Genomic DNA, 23,364 nt, shown 5'->3' on the forward strand with positions numbered 1-23,364 from the left:
ATCTTCAAATAATATTTTTCCCAGGCTGAAAATTTATATTCTAAATGTTTTATAGAAAACTCCCCCTTTTTGTTCCCTGGAATGAAAACACCTGTGAAAACCAGGTTTATATTGGAAGTGTTGACTCAGTTTTAAGGGTAGCAATTGCAAAAGTGTTACTAAAATATATTATTACAGATGCATTTTTATATGAGTTAACTGGTGCACCAACCCCTCTGAAATAGTGTTAAAGAAGCAGCATAAAATATAACACCTTGAGTCCATGATATATTTTTGGGAAATAAACCTCTCACAATCTTCAAATTAGCATGAAAAGCTAAAACACCAAGATTTCCATGGCAAAGCCACAAGATGAATCTTTACCCTCAATAGTGACATAAAAGTAATTCCTGAAACTTTGAAAAGTCAATAAAAATTTATGATACAATAAACAGAAATGAAGATGGGATTATAACTAGCTTAGAATAACCAATTAAAACTCTCCCATGGCTTTGATATGGCAACTATAAACTGTAGTGTTACCACAAAATTTGAAATTATAGGATACTATAGTAACTAAGATTTGATTCTTTAATGATACTGTTTAATATTAACATTCAGTTATCTAATGGACAATTAATATATTTCAACTTATACTTTTATAAATAAATATATTTATACTATACTTGAGGTCAATTTCTGTTTCTGTGGTAACTGTCCTACAGGTAAGCTTAGCAGCTTTTAATGAAATAGGAATGGGATACTTTTTTGGGGAACTTGTTAAACAGTAATTCACACTTCCATATTATGTATATGTATATTTTTTCAGGGTTATGTCATAGTGCAATATAAATTTTAGTTATGGTATTTAGAAGGTCAGAATGTCACATTTTGTGCTGATTTGCATACTTCAGTAAGTAGTCTGGAGCAGATGAAGCAGCTAAACTATTTAGCTCTGGGAAGGTGGGATTTCCCATAAGAATTATAGTGTTCTATGTAGAACGTAACATGAGAATCGGACTCCTTGAAGTATAAACTATAGAGGTATTACTAATAACAAAGGGCCAAAAAAAAAGAGGAAAAACTTCAAATGATTATGGATCAGTACTTTTAGCCAATTTATGATTTAAAATTTTGCCTGATGGAGTTCAATTTCACTCTAGTCGAGGCATTCTTGTTCTTCACCACTGGCCCTTCTGCCATCCATTCTCTTTTCTTTATGGCTGTTGCATATTTTCCTCATCTCTTCTTCATACTTGATAAAATTCTCCCCAAACCTTGTCCAAGCTTTGAACGGAACAGTAATAGTATTACGGTAAGGTGGTCTCACCTCACTTACCTTCAGGAAAATTCCATATTTATTAGAGCCCACATCAAAGTAGAACCTTTTATTGTCCACTCTGAAAGAAGTCCCCTCTGGGAGTTCAAGTGGGTCATCATCTTCACCTCTTCGTTCTTCTATGTCCCCTTCGCCATAGTCTTCAATTAGCTGAACCAAGGCATCACGAAACTCAATCATTCCTTGTGCTGGCAGGACAATAGTCTGTTCTTGGCCCAAACTGTGGCCAAAATAACCTATCATACCAGTCCCCCGCATCATGGTTTGTCTAATCCTTAGGAAGCGACCCCGCTGATTTTCCTTTAGGTCTAGATAATATTTCCTATTGTCCCTTTCTATGTAGTCTGTTTTGAGGACACTGTGAGGGTGCTCCTCGGACCCCACGGAGACTGGTGGAGAGGGTGCTGAGTGCTTCTGTCTCCTCCTGGAGCCTTGCTCTTTGCTGTGGCCATGCTCTTGCCGGTGGCCTTTCAGGCCCAGGTGGGCGTAATGTTCGATGAAGTCCCCTAGACAGTCCTTCAGCTCCGCTGCCACTGACAGGGAGAGGGTCAGTTTACTCTTTCTGATATTGTCCTGCCGGCCTCTCCCTATCCAGACTTCGGCTATCTTTAGGAACCGGCCCCGGGAGCTTTGCTTCACGTCTAGGTAAAACCTCTTTTTCTGGATGTCCACTCGTTTGGAGGCTAGCTCCTGGATTTCGGCTGCGCCCCCAGGCTGATTAGGGGTGGCTGAAGCCGCGTAGTGGGGGTAGTGGGAGTGCTGGGCCTGGGGATAGAGTCTACTCTTGCTTAGGCCAGAGCCCCCTACATTCTTGCCTCCGCGGCCGCGACCGCCGCCGCTTCCCCTGCGCCTGGCTCTTTCCATCTTCAGCTGCAAGTGACAAACAGACACACGGGGCGGGGTGGGGGAGGGGTGTTGAGAACAATCGCAGACGCCCCTCGGCCTGCGCTGCCCCCGCCTCCGCCCGGGACCCCCACACCGGGTTCCGTTCCCACGGCGCCGGCCGGCCCAGCGCCCAGCTCCTGCCCCAGCCGGATGGTCGGCGGCGGCCAGCGGCATCCCCAGTTCTGCACCGCGCGCACAGCATCCCTCCGCCGCCCCTGGCCTCCCGCTCCCGCTCCCGCTCGCCGCCAGGCGCCCAGCTCGGGCTCGGCAGCCCGGGTCCCCAGCCAGCAGACACTCACATCAGCATTGCCATCACCGCCGTGGCCGATGCCCTTCACGACCGCCGCCGCCGCCAGCTCTCGGCCCCTCTGCTGCAGCCGCCGCAGCCGCCGCCCCCCGCCTGCTCCCCCGACGCCGATCGCACCGCCCCCCGCCGGAGCAGCCCGGCAGGGGCATCGCCTGCGGCGCCCACCGCCGCCACCCCTCCTGCGGCCGCTGCGGGGGCCGCCGACTCTCTTCGGGCACCGGCCCGACACCGGCCGGGGAGGGGGGATGAGACGCGGGGAGGGTGGCGACGCGGGGCGGGCAGTGGACCCCGCCTCCTCCAGCACAGCCGGCTAATGGGAAGAGGGGATCTCGCGTTCTCCCTCCGGGTGCGCCCTGATGGAAGCCTAGCGCGTGAGTGCGAGGTGACGGGACAGGTGTGAAGATGGGAATAAGGACTAGGGTGGCGAGAGTGTTCTGACTTCTCCACGTTCTGCCGGGATGTAGGACTCCTGCGGCCCGCGGCACCCGCACACAGACTACAATTCCCAGAGTGCTCAGCAGCAGCGGGTGTCCCCGCGCACGCGCGCCGCGTAGCCAGACAGTCTGGGACGCCGGGGCTGCAACCCCGAGGCGCGGCGGCGCGCGGGGTGGGGGCGGGCCCTGGAGGGAGGGGTGCGGAAGGTTGCTGAGTGGTGTGTGCGTCGTGACGCTCCAGCGTGCACTCCTGAAGCGCCGGAATAAATTCTGTTGAATTGGTGTCTATCCTGGATGCCTGGGTTCCAGGCCGTGGTGGTGTGGCGCTCCACAGGTCATCCAGCTGAAGAATACCCATTGAACTGGTTCTTCTCAGGGTAATGTGCCCTCCCCACCCCTGCTTCCGCCGGCTCCAGACCCTGGGGTATCACTCTAGCCTTCTCGGATGCTGCAGGAGCCTGCCCCGCAGAGCAGGCCTCTGGGCGGTGTGTGGGAGATGCCGTAGAAACGGAATCTCCTTTCCACCTCCCGAGCACCGGGGAAACGGTCCCCGACCGCCTGCAGGCCTGCTCGGAGCGTCTGCCCGTCAGACACGAGCTTCCCGGCTCCTGTGACTGGTTGCCCTAAGGATCCTGTCTTTCCCCCACGGTCTTTACCGCTGGAGAAATCGAGCCACTCCATATTTACACAACAAAGTGAGAAATAATTTATGTGTAATTTAGCAAATTATGTTGAATTTCTTAAGTTGAGATCATTCAGTCCTTAATGTTTTTTAAGATAATTTTTTATTTTTCAATTACAGTTGACATACAATATTATATTAGTTTCAGCTGTACACCCCAGTGATTACATAACTTACTAAGTGATTTTCCAAATAAATCTAGTGCCCATCTGACACCATACATAGTTATTACAACATAATAGACTGTATTCCCTTTGCTGTACTTTACATCCCCATGACTATTATGTAACAACCAATTTGTACTTATTAATCCCTTTGATATCAGACAAAGTGGGGGGTTCTCTTCCCCACTGGGTACTGCTGGGTGGTGGAATTCTTGATACTCCGAGAAAAAGAATTTTCTGAGACTTGTGCAGGAAAATGAGTGATTTTTATTTGTATGGAATTAAATCCCTGTGTTTCTAAAGCCCCATTTCTCTTAGTCCAGTCATAGAAGAAGTGTAGCTGGGGTTTCAGTAAAGTTAAAAGCAAAGCCAGTGTCCAGAGTTTCTATGTTGGAGACAGGTCCAGTACAACATCAGGCTAGCTGCAGTCTATTAGTCCAGTGTGTGTGGGAGTCCAAATGGCGGTGGGCCACACAGGAGAATGAATGCCAGGAAGTCAAGAGTGGCCCATGAGCCAAGTGTGCCAAGAGGACCCAAGAGAGCCAATGTCTTTGTTCAGGGATATTATATATATCCCAAATTTACTTTGCTTGCTGTGGCCACACCCATTCTGGCCAATGACCTCTGTTCCCAGGTGTAACTGACAGCAAGCACCTTCCCTAGTCTTCCCAACTTTAGTAGGCATGCAGCTATCTTCCCTTTGTCCAGTCCCCTTCTCCCAATGATTTGAGAACATGCCTATAATGTCTGGCCGTCACTTTGCTCTTTTCCTATTATTAATAATTTGCTAATTACAAAAATATCACCTTCATCTTTTTCACCTATCCTCCCATCTGGCAACTGTGAAAGTGTTCTCTGTATCTATGAGTCTGTTTCTGTTCTGCTTCTTCCAGGGTAGGAGTTTGGGTAAGTTTCTTTTTGATTGCTTAAGTGAACTGTGAAGCAAGGTCATAAGTTGAGAGTAAGGATGGGGGAGGAGATACGATACAGTTAAGTAGAGTGGCAGAGGTATGAAATAGAAGGGAAGGATAGGAAATAGATTAGTGAGAAGTTGTTGAATTGCTAGGAAGACTAAAGGCCCACTTGAGGTTGGTAGCCACAAATTTAAGGTGAGACCAGTCACCATGGTTGTATTTTTCACCTGCTACTTTCATTCAACTTCGTAGCTACAGGCAGTCAGCAGAAAACTTGTTTTTAGACAGGGTTCAAGTTTTGCCAAGAGAATGATGAAGCTAAAGATGGGCTGTGAAATGAAGGGAATATGCAAGGAACTGTTACAGCTTCTTTTAAAAAATATTTTTTTCTTTATTGATTTTAGAAAAGAAGGGAGAGGGAGAGAGGGATAGAAACATCAATAAGAGAGAACATGGATTGGCTGCATCCTACATGCTCCCCCCTGGGGATTGGTCCCACAACCTAGACATGTGTTCTGACCGGGAATCGAACTGGCGATCTCTTGGTGCATGGGTCGACCGACGCTCAGCCACTGAGCCACACAGGCCGGGCTGGTTCCAACTTTTTAATTTAAACTGGTCAAGGGGAAGATGACTGGATAAAGAAGATGTAGTATATGTGTATAATGATGGAATATTACTTGGCCATAAAAAGAATGAAATTTTACCATTTTTGAAAACATGGATGGACCTAGAGGCTATTTTGCTAAGTGAAGTCAGACAGAGAAAGACAAATACCATATGCTTTCCCTTATATGTAGAATCTAAAGAACAAAATAAACAAACCAACAAAACAGAAACAGACTCATAGATACAAAGAGCAGACTGATGATTGCCAGAGAGCTGGGTGAAAAAGGTGAAGGGATCAAGAGGTACAAATTGGTAGTTACAAAACAGTCCTGGGGATGTAAAGTACAGCATAAGGAGTATAGTCAATAATATTGTAATAATAATGTATGGTGCCAGGTGGGTACCAGACATATTAGAGGATCAGTTTTTAAATTATATAAATGTCTAACCACTATACTAATACAAAACAATATTAAATGTCAACTGTAATTGGGAAAAAAGAAAAAAAAATACTGGTCAGGGAGGAAATAAAGACTACCCAGGGTGAGCAGAGTGAAAAGGTACTAGGATCATTGGGGTATGGGTCCTAGTTGGATCAAAAAGATTGTTTGAGTTAAGTTTCTAGGGGGAATGAATTTGAAAAATAGGAGATATTGATTGGAGAGCCAGATGCTTGGAACAGATTATGGAAGGATTCAGTTGGTAGTAACATGGTATCCACATGTGAACAGATGAGTATAGAGCAAGGTGGAGGTAAGATTATTAGACAAGAGCTAGTCAGAAAACAGGGATACTCTCTCTCAGATACTGTGCATCAAAGGTTGTGACCCATTGGGCAAGGAAAGGGAGAAAAAAGGTAGGATATAGATATAAATGGCTACAATACTGATGGTGATAGTGATCATAATGGTCCATTAACACCCAAGTCAAATACCATCAACTTGATCTATATCTAACACTTGAAAGTTAGGTAATGAGTTACATATGTTTATATGGTAACTCCTAGGCAACTCTTAAGCACTTCATGGACTTCTGTTGAGTGGCAGGTGATATAAGGCTTCTTTTCTTAGTTGTCAGTTTAAAATTCTTCACCAAAGTCTTATTATAATGCAGATTCTATAGAAGTTTTTGTTGGTTTTCTGTGTGGCTTCTTCTTTGGCTTGGCTTAGCTCTGAGGGCTGTGAATAATTTATTGGTGAGAAGGCAGGCAGAAGAGTACTCTATGACCTAGTAATTTCACATCTAGGAATGTATCCTATAGCAGTAATAATATGAATGTCTAAAGGTACACAGAAGGGTGTTCATTAAACATTATTAGTGATGAAATTTGCAAGCAACCTGTCATCAGTAGGGAATAGTTAATATTCAATAAGGATACCAATATCAATAGAGATATACTAGCAATACAGATAGATAAAGAAAATGGAATTCTATACAGGTTTCAAAAAAATCAGATGAAGAATTGGAATTAGGTTTTACTTATCCCATTCTGTCCACAGGGATGCTTTCAGTTGCAGCTCATGGAAAAACCAAATCAAACTAGCTTTAGTGATGAAAGGTTATTTATTAGCTTAGTTAATTGACACATCCTGAGGCAGATTGACCTTCAGGCAAATTCAGTCAGAGCTCAGACTGTTTTTCTGGCCCCATATTTGGCTTTCTTCCATGAAGAAGACATGAAGGTGCTTTATCTTCAGGGTGATTTCTTGTATGATTTTAAGATAACTGTGCAGCATCCATGGTAGATATTTCTTTCTTCACATCTAGCAGGAGCAAAAGCATTCTTTCCCATACCCTGGAAGGAGAATCCTGAGCTTTGCTACAATTGGACCACTTTGTATCTAATAATTATGGACAGGAATGGAGAGGAGGGAGCTGAGACCTAGGTTGTAGTTCTTATCCCTAAATCTGTCCTGTGGCAAGGGGAATGAGATTTCCCTGTTGGCCTTAAAACAATTGGGTTTCATTCCTGATACAGGTGTTGAGGTCATCCCATTCAAAAAGCTTTGCTGTTCCACATTTGAGGGCCCAGGTGGGGAGGGCTAAATGGGTTTGTTACTCTCCTTTTTTCCCTAGTATTAAGGTAGTCAGACTTTTTTGCCCCTTTCATTCTTGATTTTATTAAAACCATGAGACTGTTTGTTTATCCTAGGATCCCAAATTGGAAAACTATAAATCACTTTTGACTTCATGATTTATAGAGGCCCTTCGAATTACTTCGAACAAGGGAGATAGGAAGGAGAGAAGCAGGGAGTGGGGAGAGAGAGTGTGATCATGCTTATTGAGAAATAAACTATAGACTATTAAAACTCTCCCTCCCTTCACATACCTTACCTCAATTCTATTATTTTCCCTGTAAGGGCTCCTGTTAACTGCTATGTATTCTCCTGGATTGTTCTTTGCATTTACTTAGACACTGATTTCATTTACTGTTTTAAAATTTAAATGGCAACTATACGGGCACTTAGTTTTCCTGTTTCACTTAGCACATATGTACAGAACTTATCATGTTAATATATATATAGTTGTATTTTATTCTTTTACTATTTATTATGCCATATTATGGGTATGTCATTGTTTGTTTAACTATTAATTTACCCTGCTAATTGCTTGTAGAATTTTTGTTATTACAGACTGATATAATGAATACCCTTTGTTTACATCTTTGTGCATACGTGTATGTTATTTCCATAGGATAGATATAATTACTGACTTGAAGGATGTGCATATTTAAAATTTTGATAACTTCTACAAAACATTTTTGAAAATGATGAGCCAGTTTTTGTTCTCTTGCAAAAATTATACATGATTAATTTATTTAATTTTTGCTGATAGTGGTATATTGGAATCATAGACAGTTTTGTTGGGCTCATTTATTGAATACTTTGTTATTTTTTTGTTGTTGATGTTAATCTTCACCTGAGGATATTTTTCCATTGATTTTTAGATAGAGTGGAAGGGAGGGAGGGAGGGAGAAAGAGAGAAACATCTCACATTGATTGGTTGCCTCCTGCATGACCCTGACTGGGTATGTGCCGTTGACTGGAATCAGTCTGCTGGTGATGCTCTAACCACTGACCACACCAGCCAGGGCAATACTTTGTTTTTTTCTTAAAGATTAGAAATGCTTTTTTAAAAATCTTATGTCAAATTTTTATATTTACAGGGATCTGTTTCTGGACATAATATATTTTATTTCATTGATTTATATCTCCATTTTATGCCAGTTCCACATTATTTGAATTACTGTTGTTTTGTGTTGTTTTATGTTTAAGAGAGTGCATTTCCCTTTTTGGTCTTATTTAAAAAAAATATTTACTGTTCTTGGGCATTTTCTCTTTCTAGTGAACTTTAATATAAGCTTTTGTGGTTTCATGAAAATCCTGCTGACATTTTTTTCTTGGTATTGCTTCTTCAGTATATTGACTTAATTAATATATTTATGGTTTTGAGACAAGGTATCCAGGAACTCAGTATATCTCATCTAACTTTTTTGTTGTTGTTAATCCTTACCTGAGGATATTTTTCTATTGATTGTTTAGAGAGAGTGGAAGGGAGGGCTGGGGGGAGAGAGAAATATCGGTATGAGAGAGACACATCAATTGGTTGCCTCCCGCTTGACCCTACTCAGGGCCCAGGATTGAACCGCAACCCAGTGGTGGCCACTATGTGACCTTGACTGGAATCAAACCCACAACCCTTCAGTCTGCAGGCTGTCACTCTAACCACTGAGCAATACCAGCTGGGCTATATTTTCTTCTAAAACAAATCCAGGGGAATGCCTTAGTTTAGGCCTGAGTTTCTGAATTATCATTGTGGTAAGGGGAATGGGGTTACCTTTAGATCAGCTGGGTTTACCAAGGGAGCTTGGAGTGGGGTCAGCTTTTCTTAGCACATTGAATTAAATTTATGGTACTATTAAAAGGGTGTAGGGTGGAATGGATGCTGGATAGGCCATCATCAATGTCCACTAGATAATGAGTCCTATAAAATTTCATCTTAGGCCATATGAACTAACAGTAATAAATATAAACGGAAAAATAGGCAGACTAAGCAAGTTTTAAATGGACTTACTTGAAAACTTTCTCTGCAGTTTCCCAGTTTATAATGGTTGATTTTGCTGACTGGCTATAGCTACTTACAGAACAGAGGAAATTCATTAAAAATAATGAATTATTCAGTTGGATAGTGAGATTCAGTTATAAAGCACTTCACTGTGCCATGGATTCAGTTCCGGTCAAGTCATGTTTTGGTTTATGGGCAGTGCGGCTTTTCCCAGTGACTCAGCATTGGGAGGAGTTTTATCCTTTCCCCTTGTTGCTAGCATTTTAATGTATTTATTTGGACGGTTCCATTTACACTTTATTTCAATTGACTTCATTAATATAAATTTTATTTATACTTTATTAATACAAATTATGTATTATGTAACATTTGGCAGTAATGGAAATTTGGTAGATACTTATAAAGAACTAGGTCTCTCAAAAAAAAAAAAGGAAACAAACCTATCCTGTTTTTTTTTTTAATCCTCACCTGAGGACATTTTTCCATTTTTTGTTCAGATAGAATGGGAGGGAGAGAGAGAAAGGAACATGAAAGGAACACATCGAGTGGTTGCCACCCGCATGACCCAACCAGGGCCGGTGACAAACTGCAACCGAGGTACATGCCCTTAGCGGGAACCGAACCCGGTTCTCTGAGGACCACAGGCCAACGCTCTAACCACTGAGCAAAACTGGCCAGGGCTATCCTGTTACTTTTTAAAATTGCAGTGACTATAGCCAAATCAAATGTTAATAGGTAATTTTATTTAGCTTTTTTAGTTTGCTTGGGTTATTTGGAGGGAAATTAAGATTAGCGGATATCTATCAACAGATTAATGAAAGTCTTAAAAGCCTCTTTAAGGAAATTTAATGAGGGCTTTGTCATGGATTCTTTGGTTCCTCTTTGTTTTTCTCTGTCCCCTCCTATTCCTGTTAGTGCATTGAAAAGTAGAAAGGAATTCTCAAAAACAAAACTGGATAATACCGTATAAATTATATCTTCTACAATAAAGTATAGATTATGTGTATGCATATCTGTATGTGTGTGTATATAAATTAGTTGCTAGTATATTGGGAAGTATAAACTCAAAGGGCGAGGTTACATTTTCAGAAAATATGTAGTATAAAAGTAATATTAAACCCAAAATTTTATAAGTTCATTGCATTGTTGATTACATCTGAAAGGCTTTTTGACTAGAAGCTGCCTTTTCATAAAAATTCCATAACTGTATAGATAAAACCCAAACCGTTAACCAAAATTAGGGCATTGTTAACCATATTGAATTGCTGAAGCATTTAAGCTGCTTTGGTTTTATAAGCTTTCTGTGTTAGGTTATTGAAAACACTTATTAATCCAGTCTTATAATTTATCAGTGATTGAAATTATATTCTATATTTTTTTCTACATACATGAAAAGTTAGATGAATATATGAATATTATTCATTTGTTATGTAGACTATAGTCTCAAACCCCCTGAATATAGTTTGTGAGGTATAGTTAGAGAAAATACATGCATGTTGAAACTCAGTACTCCTTGTGTTAGGTACATGGGAAAGAATGAAGTCTTAGATAAATGAATCCATTTTGTCTTCTCTATTTGAATGTATCATTTAAAAGAACATTCTACCCCAGAAGCACTTCAGTGCTTAATTAACTTTGGGTACATTTATATACTTTGTCTAGTTTGTTTAGTTTTGGCATCTCTATCTAAAGCCACAAATTCGTAATCCCTCTCAATACACTTAAAGGGAATGACATATAATAGCAGTAAAAGATCTATCACTACTCCAATCAGGATACCAACTCATGTATAACTGCAGTTTATTTTTTTTCTTTTACTTTTTTTATTTATTGATTTTAGAGAGAGAGGAACATTGATGAGGGAGAACATCGATTGGCCACCTCCTGCATGCCCCCACTGGGGATTGGGCCCACAACCTGGGCATGTGCCCTGACCAGGAATCAAACCGGTGACCTCTTGGTGCATGGGTTAATGCTCAACCACTGAGCCACACCGGCCACGCTATAACTGCAGTTTAAAAGATGTGACATCGTGTTTATCACTCTTTATCTTCCAATGCTGTGGTTAGTAAGGCAAGTGATATATATATTAAGGCTGGTAATTTAATCCCATTTCTACAAATGAGGAAATAAAAATTTAGAAAAGTAAAAAAAAAAAAAAAATTTAGAAAAGTAAAGTGACCTGTCCAAAGTCACATGGATACTAAGTGGCCAAAGTATAATTATCAAAAAAAGAAAAAGAAAAGAAAGAAAGAAAGAAATTACTCTGTTTTCCATACAAATATAAAATGGACACATCACATTTATTTAGTTCATTAAATAGGAGATAAAATTGGTTCAAAGAGGAACTTAGATTATATAGTATATTAGTCAGGGAGTCAGGGTTCTCCAGAAAAACAGAACCAATAGGATATATATATAGATATACAGAGAAAGATATTTATTATAAGGGATTGGCTCATTCAGTTATGGAGCTAAGAAGGTCCATGATCTGGTATCAGCAAGCTGGAGGCCCAGGAAAGCCAGTGGTATAGTTCTAGGACAGACCTGTAGGCTTGAGAATCAGAGGAGCCAATGATTCAAGTCCTCCCAATTCAAAGGCCCATGAACCAGGATGTGGGAAGGCAGGAGAAGGTGGATGCCCCAGCTTAAGCAGAGAGTAGATCTGCCTTCTTCTGCCTTTTTGTTCAACATATTGGATGATATCTACCCTCATCAGTGAGGCTATTCTTTACTTAGTCTACCTGTGCAAATGCTAACCTCCTTCAGAAATAATATTTTACCAGCTCTGGACTGGTAACTCTTAGCCTAGTCAAGTTGACACATAAAACTGATCATCACATATAGATATTGGAGAAAGAAGTTTGGAATAAGATTGCTAGGTTAGGTTCAAAGCTGTCATATGGGCCAGTAATAACCATAGCCTTTGAGATGATCTCATCTACTGGATAGGATTCAGTTGCATCTTTACCAGATAAAAACTTTCAAGTTAACATATAACTTCATAGAGTCTGAGTTTTCAATCAATGGTAGATAATGAATCAAATAAAGGTATGTTTCCTAATGAAACGATCCTTGGGTGGGTTTGTGCTCCTATAAGACATTGAGAGGACATACTACCCTCTCTGTCTTCTGACTTCTGGATAATTTTTCTCAACCCAAAACAACACAGGACCTTAGGTTTTTTGTTTTGTTTTGTTTTGTTTTTTTGACATACGCCCCTAGCGGGAACCGAACCCGAGACTCTCTGGTCCACAGGCCAATGCTCCAACCGCTGAGCCAAACCGGCCAGGGCAGACCTTAGGTTTTTTGATTCCAAATCCTAATTTCTTTCCACTCTAATTCAACTTTTGCAGTATCCGCTAGCCTTTGTTATTAGTTTTCTTTTGTGCACAGTGATGATGATATAGCTTTCTTCTTCAAAGAAACATTGTGAAACTCAGTGGATATTGTAAAATTTGCATAAATGCCCAAATTGAGAAATGGAAATGATAGCTATGTGCCATGGCTGCTTTTATGACATCTTGCTAGCAAATTTCAGAGCAATTGTAAATATTCTTGCATTATTGATCAAATAAACAGATTTTATAAAACAGTGTATTTCAGCAGATTAGCCTGTACATATTTTGAACAAAATAGAATTGAACTATTTTAAGTAGCAAGTGAAGGTTGATCCACATTAAACAATATAAGTGCCTATTCGAGTTAAGCATTGAACTACTTACTGATAATTTTGTCCTGGACTTGAAATCATTATTTGTATGTGCCGTTTAACTTATCAGTGTTATTATTATTATTATTTTGATGCATTTCAAAAAGTTTGGGATACTGTATTCACTCTAGCCCTCAAGAAATTAGTCAAGTTGCCCTGGCCGCTTTGGCTCAGCCGTTAGAGCGTCGGCCTGCGGTCCAGAGAGACCCGGGTTCGGTTCCCGCTAAGGGCACGTACCTCGGTTGCAGTTTGTCCCCGGCCCTGGTCGGCCGTACGGGTGGTGGCCACTCGATGTGTTCCTTTCACGTCGATGTTTCTTTCTCTCTCTCTGTTCCTCTCTCTCCTTCCCACTCTACCTGAACAAAAAATGGAAAAGTGTCCTCGGGTGAGGATTAAAAAAAAAAAAAAATAGGCAAGTCAGTTACTGTGGTAACAGTAGGTATTAATTTTCTTACCTTAGAGCAGTGGTTCTCAACCTTCCTAATGCTGCCACCCTTTAATGCAGTTCCTCATGTTGTATGTAGATGTATCTGCATGTGGGCGGACCCGCCTGGAGATGGATAGAGGAGCGGTGTCTCAGTTCCTAAGACCATCAGAAAACACATATTCCTTAGGCAGACCCCTGTGAAAAGGTCTTTGGACCCCCAAAGGGGTCACGACCCACAGGTTGAAAACCGCTGCTTTAGAGGTTTTTGGAACAAAGAAATCTGTGAACTAATCCACTGAAACCCATTTTTCTCTTGAGACTGGTGTTAAGTCTGTGCACTCTTTAGAAGATAACACTGTTTTTTGTGGAAAAGTGTTGTGCTCTTGAGATGAATTTCTAGTCTTCCAGACTGAAGTCTGGAGTATGGTTTAAAAGCTAGATGACAATGAAGTATTACTTCACACCTTTCAGAATGGCCGCCATCAACAAATTATCAAACAAGTGTTGGCGAGGGCGTGGAGAAAAGGGGACTCTAGTACACTGCTGGTGGGAATGCAGACTGGTGCAGCCATTATGGAAAACAATATGGTGTTACCTCAAAAAATTAAAAATTGAACTGCCATTTGACCCAGTGATCCCGCTTCTAGGAATATACCCTAAGAAGCCTGAAACACCAATCAGAAAGAATATATGTACCCCCATGTTCATAGCAGCACTATTTACAATAGCTAAGATCTGGAAACGGCCCAAATGTCCATCAATAGACAAATGGATAAAAAAGCAGTGGTACATATACACAGTGGAGTACTATGCAGCTGTAAGAAAGAAAGATCTCTTATCCTTTGAGACGACATGGAGGGACCTGAAAAGTATTATTCTAAGTGAAACAAGCCAAGCAGAAAAAGACAAATACCACATAATCTCACATACGGAATATAATGAACATAACAGTCTAAGGAATAGGGTAGACCCAGAAACACGGAAGTAGGGTACAGACTGACAACCCTCAGAAGAGGGGATGGTAGGGGTGGGAAGAGAGAAACCACAGAACTTTATGCATGTATGCATAACCAATGGACATGGACAACAAAGCCGGGGATGGGGCGGGGGTGATGGGGAGGAGGGTGTCAATGGGGTAAAAAAGGAGAAACATCTGTAACAAAAATAAAATAAAATAAATAAAAAATGAAAACAAAAATAAATAAATAAAAGCTAGATGACTAGAAAGCTATCACTTCTTTGCTAATTTGGAATGCGATTAATCTTAATTCTCCTAAATTTGTTCTAACTTAACTTTTATTGGTGTGATTTCTATTGACATGAACTAGAAGTGGCTCCAGTAGACAACTCGTCTTACTATCTAATTTCTGTCAAATAAAATCAGTTCAGATAAATTTCTTTTAAAATGTGTTATAATTTTGGCAGATAAGCTCTTAACATTTTATTGACTGATGTTACGAGCCCTGCAGCAAGCCCATTCATTTAGCTATCATAAAGTTCACTTAGTTCACTTTGCACTTAATTTTTTAAAAAGGCATTACCAAGAACTTGTATTCTTTTTTTTTTTAAATCCTCACCCAAGGACATTTTCCCTTATTTTGTTTAGATAGAGTGGGAGGGAGAGAGAGAGAGAGAGAGAGAGAGAAACATCAATGTGAAAGGGACACATCGAGTGGTTGCCACCCACACAGCCCAAGCAGGGCTGGGGACAAACTGCAACCGAGGTACGTGCCCTTAGCGGAAACCGAACCTGAGTCTCTCTGGACCACAGGCCGATGCTCTAACTGCTGAGCCAAACCGGCCAGGGCAAGAAGTTGTATTCTTATTATATATTTTATGAATGTATTATGATGATTAAAAGTTAGCTGTTGTGGGATGTTAATAACTGCAGCATTGGACATTTTCCAGTCTTAGAGCATCTTGTCTGTGTACTCCAGAAGCAGTTGGCAAACTGGCCAGTGGCTCACATTTGACTAGCAGCTTGATTTTGTACTGGTTATGAGCTAAGTGGTTTTTATGTTTTTAAGTGGCTGAAAAAAATGGAAAGAATAATAGTTCATAAAATTTATATAAATTTATATTTCATTGTCTATAAATAAAGTTTATTAGAACATAGCCATGCTTATTGTAAGGTAGCCAGGCCCCGCCGGTGGGAGGTGGGAAGAAACCGAAGAGCCAAACAGCCGAATAAGCAGAAATCAGGCTTTATTGGGTACACTCCGGGCGGGTTCACAGACTCTGGGGGTCGAGTCCGAGAAGCCGCGCCCGATGCTGGGGTTTGTGATTTTTATATCCACGCCTATGGCAGCGGGAACTTGTTGTTAGGGTTAGGTCCTGAGGGGCTACGCATGGGGGCCCCTGGAATGTGAGTCTATTGTCCCGGAGCAAACAGTTCCTGGACTAGGACAGGAGAATAGGACAGGAGTTGATCTATGAGTTCGGGGCAAACAGTTCCTGAAACAGGGTGGGAGTCTAGGTTGGGTAAGCGAGGTAAGGCTGAACAGTTTGCCTGGCGCCAGTTCCCAGGCTATCGGACACTTATTTGTTTAAGTATTGTTGATAGTTTTTGTGTTACAATGACAGAGTTGAGTAGTAGCGACAGAGACAATTTTCCCATGAAGCCTAGAATATTTACTATCTGACCCTTTAGAGAAAAAGTTTGCTGACTCTTGTTCTCTAGTATAAAAAAATGTAGCCTTGACTTCCGGTCAAGATGGCGGCGTAGGTAACCGCGGTATCGCGTCCTCCCACAACCACATCAAAGGTCAGCTAAACTACAGAACAACCATCATTCAAAACCGCCTGAAATCAAGCTGAATGGAAGTCCTACAACTATGGAATTAAAGCAGCCACATCCAGACTGGTAGGAGGGCGGAGGCGTGAGGGGTGGCGGCGGCAGCGCACGATTGGCTGGACCCACACCCAAGTGTGGCAGATAAAAATCAGGAGGACTCCTCGGCTGGGAAGGTCCTCCCTGAGGACTGAGGGGTCCCCGTCCCACACCAGGTGCCCCGCTCAGGGTTCCAGTGCCAGGAAGAGAAGTCCCCATAACTTATGGCTGGAAAAACCAGCGGAAACTGAGGCTCAGGGAGGCTGAAGCGGCTGGAGCCCCAGGCAGCTCCTTAAAGGGCCCGCGCATAGACTTATCAGACTCTCTCTCTCTAAGCTTGGAGGGGAGGCAGCTCGAGGGGCACCAGAGACATACAGGGAAGAACTGAGCTGTTTGGCTCTGGAGCGAGGGCTGGAGAGGGGGCTTTCTCTGGGGCAAACGTGCTGTCAGAGGCCTTTGTTCCTTTGGTGAGCCCTTCCCGGGGGCGGCAGACAGTCGCCATATCTGGGACTCCAGCAACCTGGCTCACACTCGTAGCCCCGCCCTGGTGACTCCCTGAGGCCCCGCCCCGCCCCACCCAACTTTCAAGCCCACCCAAGCTGTTGCCACTTGCTTAACCATAGGATTGGCCTGTCTTGGATCCTGCTTCAGGTTTTTCCTAAATTCTTTCAAACAAGCAGCATCTGGTCTCAGCGAGCCCCATACCTCTCATTAAGTAATACACTGAAACAAACACAGGGAGGCAGCCAAAATGAGACAAAGAAACAGGTCCCAAATGAAAGAACAGAGCAAAACCCCAAGAAAAGAACTAAGCGAAATGGAGATAAGCAACTTAACAGATGCTGAGTTCAAAATACTGCTTATAAGGATGCTCAATGAACTTTGTGAGAACCTCAGTGAACTTAGGGAGGGCCTCAAGAGCATAAAAAAGGACCAATTAGAAATCATGGATGCACAGTTAGAATTGAAGGAGCGTTAACTGAAATAAAGAATAATTTACACAGCTTCAATAATAGAGTATGTAAATCCAAGGAGAAAACCATCGATTTGGAATATAAGGAACCAAAAAATGCCCAATCAGAACAGCAAAAAGGAAAAAGAATCCAAAAAAATGAGGATTGTGTAAGGAGCCTCTGGGACAACTTCAAGCGTGCCAACATTCACATCTTGGGGATGCCAGAAGGAGAAGAGCGAGAACAAGAAATTGAAAACCTGTTTGAAACAATAATGCAGAAAACTCTCCTAACTTGGTGAAGGAAACAGACATGCAAGTCCAGGAAGCACAAAGAGTCCCAAACAAGATGAACCCCAAGAGGCTCACACCAAGACACATCATCATCAAAATGAAAAAGGTTCAAGACAAAGAGAGAATCTTAAAAGCAGCAAGAGAAATGCAGCTAGTTACCTACAAGGGAGTTCCCATTAGGCTGTCAGCTGATTTCTCAAAAGAAACTTTGCAGGCCAGAAGGGAGTGGCAAGAAATATTCAGAGTGATGAAAAGCAAGAACCTACAACCAAAATTACTCTATCCTGCAAAGCTGTCATTTAGAATTGATGGCCATATAAAGACTTTCCCAGACAAGAAAAATTTAAAGGAGTTCATCACCACCAAACCGTTATTATATGAAATGATGAAGGGTCTTTTTGAAGAAAAAGATAAAATACATGAACAAACAAAATGGCAATGAATACATATCTATCAACAATGGAATCTACAAACAAAATGAACAGGTAGAAAAGAAACATTCATATATACAGGGAACATTTTGTTGGTTGCCAGTTGGGAGGCGGGTTAGGGGAATGGGTGAAAAGGTGAAGGGATTAAGAAGTACAAATTCATTGCTAGACTGACAAACCTCAAAGGGAAAGGGGTTGGGGGGGGGTAGAAATAAACCAAAGAACTTAATATGCATAACCAATGGACACAGACAATAGTGGGAAAAGGTGGGAGGGGGGTGGGAGTGGGGAGGAGGGGGTCAGTGGGGGAAAAATGTGGAACATCTGTAATACATTTTACATCCAACAATAAAGATTAAAAAAAAAAATGTAGCCTTGATTGTTCATTGAAGAACAATATTTCCCTCTTATATTGGCATACTGCCCCCTACCATTGCTAAGAAAAACATTTTCTTATAAAATTTGCAACATGTAGAAAAGTATAAAGATGAAAATTAAAAACCTTCTGCAGTTGTGGGATAATCATTAATATTTTAGTATATATTCTCCAGACTTTAAAAGATATATAATATATATTCTTATATAATTATACATTATAAAATATATGTACATACACATACACAAACACACACATTTATTTTGTAACATTAATCTAACTTGCTTCTTTTCACTTGATAAATTATAAGAACATGTTTTTAATAACTGCATAGTATTCTGTATTATTTAAACATTTTTTCATTGTTGGGCATATAGTTTGTTTTCAACTTTCTATTATCATAAATATTATATATTACATTTTAAATATATATTTTACATATTTAATGTATATCTTATATTTAAATATATTAATGTATAGTTTAAATGTTATTATATATAACATGGATGACTATCCTTGCATATAAATCTTTCTGGGGTATGTTGGTTATTTTGTAAGACTCATGAAAATACTTCCTTGGCCTGCCTTCATGAGGGAGATAGCTTATCTTCCATTTTGCCTCTGCTCTGGTTAGATATACTAGTTTTTGTACTAGACTATCATGCCAGTTGTTTAAATAATTTGACTCTTAAAGCTTATGGTTGACACTGATAGTTGATAGACTGGAAGAGCTGGGCTCGTGCCCTACTCTGGGTTTATGGTTTTAAGTCACAATTCTGCAGTTTGGGAAAGGAAATAATCCACTGGGTGGGCACTCCTAGCATGATTCTCAAAGCCTTAGAATGAAGTAATGCTCCAGGCCAGTATGAGTTGACACAATAGACTCCGAAGTGGGGTGGGCGGAAGGACATGTACTCCATTCCTAAGATATATTCATTCTGCAGTGTAATTACAAAGATGTACCCAAGCACTTTTCTCAGAGAATGATTTGTGAAGGGGTATTGACTTAAACATTTTTTAGGGATACCCACACCAGAAGAAGTTATAAATTGAGAGGCCTACATGCCAAATTTTGGCTTGCAGAGGGGTCTCAGCGATTGATATGAAATGGAAGGTAGCCTGGTAACATCCAGTACTTTGTCTTCTTTTGAAAAATCAGAAGGTCTGGTAACAGTGGGCCCATTTCTGACTTCCACAAGAGTTTGTTGGAGCAAAGTTTGTGGCTTCCAATTCGTGCTGCAACATAGTGATGTGGGTTGTAGGTAATTTAACAAGGCTTTGATGCTTGCATATTTTTTATAGCTTTTGAACATATAAAATAATTTTATAAAAAAAATGTTCAAAGATTTATAATAGGTAAAATTATATTTGAACATTCTTTATGTAGATCCTTTATAAACTACTTGAATTCAGTCACATGGTCAAAAAGAGTTGTGTTGTGGCTATATCATGTAGTACTTCTGACTTTCCTGTTAAATGATTTCCTACTTAAATTACTTTAATTGTGTATGTGTATGTTATTTAATCATTAGGAAAGTTATATGTGTTTTTGCACATAAAATTCTCTTAATTTTATTTGTCTTAATTTTCAGTTTTACTCTTAACATAGAAAAGAGTATGATTGTTAGCTGGTTATTATTGTATGATATTTAGTGTTCTCTAATGAAAAACAGTTAATTTTGTTAGTTTTTTGCTTGCTATTAAATTTTTAATTATTTATTATGGGCTTTTGATGTGACAGTTTGTCAAACCTGATTTTGATAGGATTCATTATATGTTTGATTTTAGAATTTAAAGAACTAGTGCTTCTATCTAAAAATAATTAGTGCCCTGGCCGGTTTGGCTCAGCGGTTAGAGCGTCAGCCTGCGGTCCGGAGAGACCCGGGATCGGTTCCTGCTAAGGGCACGTACTTCGGTTGCAGTTTGTCCCCGGCCCTGGTTGGTCGTGCGGGTGGCAGCCAATCGATGTGTCCCTTCACGTCGATGTTTCTCTCTCTCTCTCCCTTCCTCTCTCTCCCTCCCACTCTATCTGTACAAAAAATGGAAAAATGTCCTCGGGTGAGGATAAAAAAAAATAATAATAATAAAAATAATTAGTAATTGAACACATGTAATTCAGTTGATTCAATAAAGAAAATATTGGCCTTTATAACTGCCAAAATTAAATATAAAAATATTTTTTGTGATCTAGAAGTATATTTTGTTTACTTAAACATTTTAGTATTAAATTAAATGAAAATAATTATTTAAGTACACTCAATTTCTGTTTAGCCTCAATTAAAAAATTTTTTATAGAGCTAAAAGAAATACAAGAATTCAGGCAAACTGAAAATTGACAAAATCTTTTCCCAAGGAATTAAAGACCTATAGTATTTTATAATACTTTATATTCATTTATTTTCTACAGATGTTTACTTTTTCATTATAATATCTAATATTCTGATTAAAGCCAAAAAGCCATCTAATTCATGAGTTAAACATAATAGTAAATATATAATAAACAGGCAATAAAGGATTATCTCAGAATTGGATGTGGTGTTCCCATAATTCTTCACTTTAGAGCCTAAATAAAATGTAATAGTGGTGTCAAACAAAATACTCGGGTACTTTTTCAAAAAACACCGGTTTTATTAAACAGAAAATTTCAACTTTTGAAATCATCTTTAGTAAAAAGTAAGAACAAAATTCTTTTAAGAGATTGATCAAAAGTGATAACCAGATTGAGTTTAAGAAACTAGTTACAGGAGTGTACAGTTAGTAAAGCCCAGACACCTCACTGATCTTCGTTTCTGCCTGTATGGAACACGATGTTTGGGAGCAGTGAGGAAAAGGAAAGGGAAAAGTTGCCATTTTCAGTTGTTTTATTAGAAGATATGTGGAAGATTTGTCAAAGACATGAAGATAATGGTAATCCAGAAGATCATTTAATGAAAAGGGGTTCCTTGCAGATGGGGATCCATAAATATTGGCAGTGTCCCTCAATTACAAGGCTGTATAGAATTCTTGAAGAAAGCACCTGGAAAAACATTATTTTCTTGGTAGAGAAGTTCCATATCAACTGAGGATGAAATGTTCAAAGTGAAAAAAATGAATGTTTTGAAACAAGATATTATGGAACAGTGGAAGTTTGGAACTGGCAGTAATAGGAAGGTATAAAGGCTTTACCTGAAGTTCAACATTAAAAAAACTAATATTGTCTTATTCACAGAGAAGCTCTTGTAATAATAAAATTTGCCTATAGTTCTGAATTCCACATTCAAAGATATCATAAAAATGGTGAACCTAATGAAATCCAAGCTGCTACAGTGCCTTCTTATCAGCATTAGGTGAATAAATGTGATTAACTATTTCATTGCTAAAGTGTGTCAGCAGTCTAAAGGAAGATTTATAAACTAAAAGGAAAAACTCAAATTATTGTATGTGAATGATTCTCACTTTGCAGATTTGTTGAAGTATAGTTATTGGCTTCAAAAAATGATACCCTTAACCGACATTTTGAGCACTTGAATTAACTTAAAAGTGCAATGATCATGTGTGGAAATAAATTAACGTGTACTGACAAAGTTTATGGGTTCAGAGTAATAATTCAGTGTTGGGAGAGTGAAATTAAAATAGTTTTAGAAGTGATGTTTATTTGGTGTTATTTGAATCCTAAAGAAGAATTAATTAAAGTCAGTGTGTGCCTGAGACAGCTTTAGCATTATATTGAAATACTTGATATAAAAAAATTCATTTGCAGTCAAAACTTATATCATCAGAAGGAATTAACATACTTCTCAGTAGAAGAAAGGGAAAAACTATTAGATTTAAAGATTTTAGCACTCTTGAAGCATAATTTAAAGAGATTGAATTGTTGGAATGCGGGTTAATAATGAAAAAGGAATTTTTAGTATATTGGAGCAAAGCCACCTCCTCTTTTGCCATCTGCTACCGCCTCTGCTAATGAAGCTTCTTTGCAATGGCTGCTATATAGAATATTAAGAAAATGTTTTTAAAAGGTCTTAATTAGAAGTTGTGTGTAGACTTTTTAAGCATAAAACCTAATATATAAAAATTATGTTCATCTAAACAATTTTGTTTTTTATTTAAAGAGTTTGAAAATTTTAAGTTTATAAAGAAGATATAATAAAAGTTTTATAAAATTTTATATTCACATTCCCAGTTGCCCTTTCCAGTGTGCCATAAAAATATATTCATTTCTAAATGTGCCATGCATTTGAAAATGTCAACTCCTGATGTAGACCTTCATTTATAAACTAAATGAGCAACTGAGAGTCATGTATTTGAAAAAAATCAACAGATATCAAGCTCACTAAACTGACTAGTTGACCCTTGATAAAAAATAATTTGTAAACAAAGAAAGAATTTAAAGTCCCTTTAAATTTTATTAATGGATTCAATGGAACATGTGTTTATTAAACAACTGAAAATGATGGAAAAGCAAAATTCAAGGATAGGAAAGGAGTTAAAACATAATTTCCTAAATAAAATATTCAATAGAATTAATGTGGTAGAACAAATATGGCTGAAAATTAAAGAGATATTTGTAGAATAAACTGAACAACTGATTGGTCCAAGGAAGCTTACTTGATTTTTCCTGTCAGAGGACTTCCAGAAGAGGTATACTGGTGGGCTCAATGCACTCTTGGGCTAGACCTTGAGATTATAAATTTGGAGACCTGTAAATAGAGAAACAACCTCCCGATGCTTCAGTAGAAAATTTACAGTCTCTTGGTCCTTTGTTTGCAGCTTCCTGAGGGACACAGAGCTGATAACTGCTGATGGTAAATGGAGTTATACAAGCCAAGTAAAATAATAGTCCACCTAAGAAATCCAGCATTAGTGGAAACAACAATAGAACATATAGAATAGGAAACTCCTATTGAAACAGATCTTTGAAATATTTAGATTATAACTTCTGCAAAAGAAAGAAATGATAAGCACATTTAGGGAGACTCAACTAG

General features: G+C 39.6%; 2 protein-coding genes across 4 annotated transcripts in view; one reads left to right on the forward strand and one right to left on the reverse strand.

Annotated features, from left to right (window-relative positions):
* Positions 1-2,764, reverse strand: part of PURG (purine rich element binding protein G) — a 35,678-nt gene extending 32,914 nt beyond the window's left edge. Inside the window, exons 1-2 of one of the 2 annotated variants that reach the window (XM_036250211.1) lie at positions 2,503-2,764; positions 1,319-2,188 (exon numbers count right to left, since the gene is read on the reverse strand). In XM_036250211.1, the coding sequence (XP_036106104.1) occupies positions 1,319-2,182 (864 nt within the window). In that variant the 5' untranslated portion in view covers positions 2,183-2,188; positions 2,503-2,764. Of the gene's footprint in view, positions 1-1,138; positions 2,189-2,502 lie in introns of those variants that run through there. The other variant, XM_036250210.1, reaches the window with a different exon arrangement.
* Positions 2,765-3,228: 464 nt separating this feature from the next.
* Positions 3,229-23,364, forward strand: part of WRN (WRN RecQ like helicase) — a 131,069-nt gene continuing 110,933 nt past the window's right edge. The window contains exon 1 of one of the 2 annotated variants that reach the window (XM_036249937.1): positions 3,229-3,321. The gene's annotated coding sequence lies outside the window, so the exon portion shown is untranslated. The remainder of the gene's footprint in view (positions 3,322-23,364) is intronic. The other variant, XM_036249938.1, reaches the window with a different exon arrangement.

The sequence above is a fragment of the Molossus molossus genome, unplaced genomic scaffold, assembly GCF_014108415.1.
Source record: "Molossus molossus isolate mMolMol1 unplaced genomic scaffold, mMolMol1.p scaffold_m16_p_9, whole genome shotgun sequence".
Taxonomy (NCBI): Eukaryota; Metazoa; Chordata; class Mammalia; order Chiroptera; family Molossidae; genus Molossus; species Molossus molossus.